This window comes from Portunus trituberculatus, chromosome 38, assembly GCF_017591435.1.
Source record: "Portunus trituberculatus isolate SZX2019 chromosome 38, ASM1759143v1, whole genome shotgun sequence".
Classification (NCBI taxonomy): Eukaryota; Metazoa; Arthropoda; class Malacostraca; order Decapoda; family Portunidae; genus Portunus; species Portunus trituberculatus.
Window position 1 is genome coordinate 14,291,154 of NC_059292.1, and position 7,012 is coordinate 14,298,165.

The 7,012-nt window shown below is 43.7% G+C and overlaps 1 protein-coding gene across 1 annotated transcript; it reads left to right on the forward strand.

Annotated features, from left to right (window-relative positions):
- The first annotated feature begins 2,438 nt into the window (after window positions 1-2,438).
- LOC123515073 (homeobox protein 5-like) lies at window positions 2,439-6,753 on the forward strand. The gene is made up of 3 exons (XM_045273484.1): window positions 2,439-2,600; window positions 3,984-4,215; window positions 5,590-6,753. Exons 1-3 carry the CDS (start codon window positions 2,589-2,591, stop codon window positions 6,528-6,530), a joined length of 1,185 nt encoding a protein of 394 aa, XP_045129419.1. The 5' UTR covers window positions 2,439-2,588; the 3' UTR covers window positions 6,531-6,753.
- The last annotated feature ends 259 nt before the right edge of the window (window positions 6,754-7,012 follow it).

Here is a 7,012-nt window from a genome sequence, read left to right on the forward strand (position 1 = left end):
TCACCTCGACGATTTTCGAAAGTCACAGTATTGATTAACCGGCTTCTCAGTGATATTCCTCCCATTGATAATGTGAATGTTGTTGTCACTAGAATCATAAGAACACCATTAAAAACCAGTGTAACTTTAACTATAGTATGTAGAGCATTTTGAATGTGGTGGAGGTGCAGCAAAGAAGTGTTTCAGATTACGATCCAATAAGTGGTGGTGTCAAAAGTCACCAAACCATGGGAGGGATGACGGGTGTGTGTGTCCCCCGCGCGGGTGTCCGGTGCACGTCAGAAGGGCGGGCCGGGGCAGGACAGAGATGACACTCACGCCCCTCTCCCTGACACCCTGACACCTCACACTTCAGTATTTGTTTCCATGTCGCTGCTTCCCTCAGTTTCCTGTCACTCCATATTAGTCACTCCACTGGGCACACTAGATGCAGATTCTCTCCATACATGTTAACCAAAGTCAGCAAGATTACATTGAATAATGCTTAACTTTTATAAACATTATAAATAAAAACAATATATAAGTAGATATTGAAAAAAAAGGAGGCAAATCAACCATAAATGTAGAGAATAGATGTCAGTAAGCAGTTACAATGTAAGAACTTAGTTTGTAAAGAACCTCCTTGTGAGATCCACAAGTCTTCTGTTACATACGCACAAAATGTATCTACTGTACTTCTGTCAAAAGAAGCTACGTCTTCATGAGTACGTGGAGACACCAAGAAACCATAACGAGGTCAGTCGGTGTCAATGACGGAGGTCACTGGAGGTAAACGACATTTGACACTAGTGCCCTCCTCCCTTCCTTCCACGCTGCCTGCCCTGAATGGCATTACATCTCACAGCGACAGGTGTTTGTTGTCAACACTGCCATTCCACAACTCACAACTTAGGTGTTGGAGATACTGAAGTAATGTATATGATGAAAATACTACTACTACTAATAAAGCAGAGAAGCTGACAGTAAATGGGTAATATATATTATGGAAACCGAATTATACGAAAATCATCATCCGGACAGCAACGCGAAACAGTAAATCTTAAGACAGAAAATAGATAACAGAGGATGAATAAATTGTTAACAACAACAACTTAGAGCAAATAACGAAGTGATAAATTTGTTATGAACAAAGAATCACATCACAAATAACTACGAAAAACCCCCACTATTACAAGAAAAAAAAAACACTATTAGTTAGGAGAGAATGAAGGTAACGGAGATTAGGCAAACATAAATAAAAGTGAGCATGTGAAAAAAAAAAAAAAGACAAACGGACAAAGGCGGAGGGGAGAGTGGCTGGAGGAGCAGTGTGGTCACGTGTCGGCAGAGGATCCCATACATAACACCAGGCCTAAGTTAAATTGGTCTATTAAAATGCGTGAGGTTATTATTGGTTTCTAATGATAGTGACAATAGTGGATGTAGTAGTAGTAGTAGTAGTAGTAGTAGTAGCAGTAGTGGTGGTGGTGGTGATGGTGGTATAATGTACTCTAGTAGGGCCGATGTTAAAGTATAATAGCAGCAGCAGCAGCAGCAGTAGTAGTAGTAGTAGTAGCGCGGTGCCCACTATTGTGCGAGCCTTAAACAAATAAGTGAATTCTAGGTTAAGTTTATCCATAGTTAGGTTAAGCATTTTTAGTTCATTGTGGTAATGTCCCCCCCCTGTACATTTTCAGTGTAATTTTCTACATTGCCTAACTAATAAACCGTTTATTATTATTATTATTATTATTATTATTATTAGTAGTAGTAGTAGTAGTAGTAGCAGTGGTGGTAATGTACTATAGTGGAACCGATAGTAGTAGTAGTAGTAGTTATTAGTAGTAGAAGTAGTAGGAGTTTTAGTAGTAGTAGTAGTAGTAGTAGTAGTAGTAGTAGTAGTAGTAGGAGGAGGAGGAGGAGAGGAGAATGAGGAGGAGGAGGAGAAGCAGGAGGAGGAGGAGGAGGAGGAAGACGTGAAGAAGGAGGAGGAAGAAATATATTGAAAATATCACACACACAAACACACACCCTTTCAAGCACACCACCAAATCATCACCACCACCACTGTAATCAGTTCATCAAGCCTGAAGTGTGATTTAATTCCGGCTGTCCTTGTGTCACGCGTGTGTCGGGAGCCGCGCCGCCGCTATCATAACTGCGGGAAGTAATAGCCAGCAAATTGATTCCTTAATGCCCATGGGAAACTGTTTTATTTTGCCGCGAGGATCAAATATGTCATTTAAAATCAATACACTCCCCTCATATTTGTCAGTAGCAACCAGTCCCCATACACGCCGTCACCCACACGGCTTCCTATTGGCTGGGACTGAGATGGGCGATAACAGAGAGTCACGGGATTGGCTATCGAACCAAGAGGCCCCGCCCATTCCACCCTGGCTTTTCCATGTTGCCGTGATGGCCGAGAGGGGAAACTGGCAAGTGGCACGATTGTTTTCCTTGGAGTCAGGTGAAGGTGACGGCGAGGCGACGCCCTATGGAGCAGTGAGGCGGTGGCAAGGCTCAGAGTCACAAAGAGCTGGGAACAGGTCAAAGCTTTTACAAGGAAGGTCAAGTGTCGTGTGCTATTCATCTCCTCAGCCGGCCAGATGATGGACAAGGTAAATATGTCCCCTTGCTACTCAGGGCAGCCATTACCTTGCTTATCGGAGCCTAGTGGAAGCATATGGTGAATATCTGTGTGTGTAATACTTGAACAGGTAATGTGCTGGCAAGAACACTGGTAGCGGAGAGTGTGTAATAAGCACTACGAGGCTGAATGATGATCGGGCACTCAGCGCGAGCATGTCCTCAACATATACCGTAATATAGCAAGTACTATAAGCAGGACCTTGTGCGCTCTGCAATACATGGGATTGACGGTGGCGGTGGCGGTGGTGGTAGTATGGTTTCTCTGTTCTTGCTCTAATGTTCATTTTATTTTTTCTATTTTCTTTCTGAATCTTTCTCTACTTTGTTTTCTCATGCTCCTCTTTCTCCTAATTTTTTTCTTATTTTTCTCCTTTTCCTCCTCCTCCTCCTCCTCTTCCTTCTCTCCTTCTTTTTCTTCTTCTTCTTCTTCCTCTTTTTATGTTCTTGTCTTTTCCTCCTCCTTTTCCTCTTGTTCTTGATCTTGTTCTTGTTCTTCTTCTTTATTTTTTTCTTCTTTTCCTTTTTTCTTTTCTTTTTCATCATCATCATCATCATCTGCTTCTTCTTCTTCTTCTTCTTATTATTATTATTATTATTATTATTATTGTTATTATCATTGTTATTATTATTATCATTATTATTATTATTATTATTATTATTATTATTATTATTATTATCATTATTATTATTATTATTCCTTTTCTTCCTCTACCTTCTATCAATAAAACACATAATATACATGGTAGCAACAATAGCAGCAGCAACAGCAGCAGCAGCAGTACCATGAGCAACAGCAAACTGCTTCTTCTTCTTCTTCTTCTTCCTCTTTTTTTGTTCTAATCTTTTCCTCTTCCTCCTCCTCGTCCTCGTCCTCGTCTTTGTCCTCCTTATCCTCTTCCTCTTCGTCCTCCTCGTCCTCTTCGTCCTCCTCCTCCTCCTCCTCCTCCTCCTCCCCGTCCTCCTCTTCTTCTTCTTCTTCTTCCTTCTCCTCCTCTTCTTTTTATTAATAAAACACATAATATCTATGGTAGCAACATTACAACGATAGCAGGAGCAGCAGCAGCAGCAGTAGCATGCATAACAGCAGTCAGCTGCTGTTGCAGCAACAGCAGCATTTTAGGAGGAGCAGCAACAGCACCAGCAACAGCAATGGCAGCAGCAGCAGCAGCACGACGTCAGCAGCAGCAGCAACATCTACAACAGCAGCAGCAACAACGACAACAACAACAACAGCAGCAGCAGCAGCAGCAGCAAAACAACAACAACAACAATAACAACAACAACAACAATAACAACAAAAACAATAACACAAGCAGCAGTAGCATTACTCTTATTTTCGGCTTTTACTGCAGGTGGAAGACGAGAACTCTCCCCCAGGGGTGGGTGGATGTGTGGGCGGCTGCGTGGGACGGTGCGTGGGCGGCTGCAGCGGAGGTGACAGCAGCGACCTAGACCTGGGCGACGACCTCTCAGATGACACCCGCGACTCCACGACAGACGATGACCACGGAGACGACCCTCATTCTGTTCTCTCCCCGGGTCAACCTCTCAGCCGACGCTACCATCCTTGGCGCCGCTCGCACGGTAAGTGACACACCAGCAGCAACTGACAAGTGACAGCAATACTGATGGTGCCGAAGTAGGCGGTGGTGTGATTCGACAAACGCTCATTACAAGCGTGAACTGCAGTACTGCTCATCGAGGAGCCTTGCATGCACACCATTATTGCCCTTAATGTGAATATAATCATACTGATATAATAATTTCCTTTTATCTAATTTCACAAACAAATGGCAGTATACAGACAGAGCCGGCCCGACGCATAAGCGAAGTAAGCGGTGGCTTAGGGCCTCGAGGCCACAAGGGGGCCCCCCAAGAGCAATAAAAAATATATTGTAGCCTATTTGTTATTTTTCGCCCATGTATAAATAGTTATTTCTATATGATCAAAGATATGGAGACAATATGGAGTTGTAAAAATATATTATAAGTAATGTTATGTGGTTCTTTGTACTTAAACCACTCATAGATTGTGCTAAATCACCCTTAAATCCAATCAAGTAGTATTTATATGGGATCATAAATGCTTTTCGGGCGGCCATTTTTTTCCTGGGTATTGCAGATTGGGCACCACCCTCTAATATTCTTCCATGGGACCCAAACAACCAGTATGCAAAGTTTGTTGCTTTAATCTAGCGTGTCACGTTTTTTTCGCTAAGCAACCGGACTATAAAAAGCTTCACTGCACCGGTGCTTCCTGCCCAGAAAAACAACAACAAACACGTGCAGCTGACGGTTCCCGACATGTAGTGTACCCTGCGCATCCTTAACATAGGTTGTTAGGCTAACGATGTCACAATAAAGGACATATCCCTCAGGGGCAGAGAAAAGAAAAAGGAAGAAAGAGGAAGAGGAGAAAAAATGTCGAGATAAAGGTATGTTTGTTTAATTACTTGCTTTGGTAGGCTAATGTTTATCAAGAGATTTGTGTAGCCTAGCCACTAACAGCAAATTAGCTAACTAGGTAAAAAATGAGATAATTTATTAATCTTGCATTACAATTTATTGTTCCACATTGCCGTTGCACTTTTTTTTAAACCAAAAATAATTAAACATGACACATTTACAGTAAGAACATTGTCTACCTGTTTATTTACTTAGGGGGCCCCCAAATACAATTTCGCTTAGGGCCCCACGGAGGCTTGGGCCGGCCCTGTATACAGATCATTCTTTCATTGCCGAAAGAATAAAAGCAAACCAAACATTTACCTGATAACACAACACCTCACACTGTAGTGCACATATGGACCACTGTGATCAGCGCGGCAGCCTGCATGGGTGGAATGTCCGGGTGTTCTGGACGAGAGTAAAGGAAACACATGGCACACGTTTATAAGAATGTAAACACTGAAAATATTTGAGTGAAATTGTGACGCTAATAAACACTGTTCCTCACAGGATGTGGGCGTGACGGCGATGGTGAAGGCGGCCACGTGACAGAAGCGGGCGTGGGCGAGGTACGGGCAGAGACTGGAGTAGAAGAGCAAGAGGATGGCCCGGGGGATGGGCTGCCGCAACGAAGCATTAGGAAAGTTTTCACCAACACCCGTGAGAGGTGGAGGCAGCAGAACGTGAGTGGTGCCTTCGCTGAGCTGCGACGGTTAGTACCCACACATCCGCCGGACAAGAAGCTCTCTAAAAACGAGATTCTCAGGCTGACCATCAGATACATCAAACTCCTTAACTCTGTGCTGGAGTGGCAGCAGCGGCAGGATGAAGTGAATGGCTCAGCGGACCTTACTGTTACCAATAACTCAAACCACCATAGCAACAACAACAACAACAATAACATCCGCAACCACAATAACAACAATCACAATGGTAACAACAGCAATGACACACACAACAGTGGTGGCCTCAATTTGAGCATTTCCCGGTGCTCTCCGATGTCCCCTCAAGACAACTGCGTTAGCCAAGACTCGTCTCTGCGATACCGCTACCTCTCCCTCTCATCCTCCCCTCTGTCCCCACATTCCCCCCGCTCTACATCATCCTCTTCTTCCACTACAACACTGTCCCCTTTACCGCTGACTTACTCCTCTCCTAGCCTCCGCCGCTCCTCTCCTCTTCCAACTGCGCACTCCTTGGGTCTGCCACACACTTCGGTAACTACCCCTACTACCTCAACAACGACCGTTGCATCCTCCTTCTCATCATCGTCTTCTTCCTCTCCCGTGCCACAGTCTCCAGCACTGCCGCCAGTCACATCATCTTCAGGAGGCCCGTTGTCGCCATGTCGCGAAGAGTCACCGACTACCGCGGCGCCTCGCTTCCATCCCTACGTGTTGGCGGTGCGTGTACGACCCACACTCTCCCTTCTCCATCCTCCTACTAAGTGAAGCCAATGTTTATGCATTCCTTTACTCATATTTAAAGCGATGGAGAGTAACGTGGAAAAGAAAATCACACAAAACAAAGTGAAATGTTGAAGTGTTATCAGAGAGCAAGATATCCTAAGCAACACTGGTTCTGCTAATTATCGCGAGAGTAGAAAGCACAGGATGGTCAGTAAGAATGAAACGAACTCCTTAACACTAAACGTAACAACCAGTGATGTATGAAACGTCTTATAGTGATCGTAGACGATGTGGTGGCAAAGGCAAGTGTGACATGAGTGTTCCAATCCACCTTCTCGATCTACTATTATAAGAAAAAAGAAAAAAAAAACAATATCCAGTGTTACGTACGTGCGTGTTATATAACGCATCATTAACACCTGATCGCTACGTAGAGGTTAATCATAAAAACATGTGATAATTTCGTGTTTTTGTCTATTACTAATATAAAGAGTTCACAGACGAGACGTTATTTTCTTTGTACT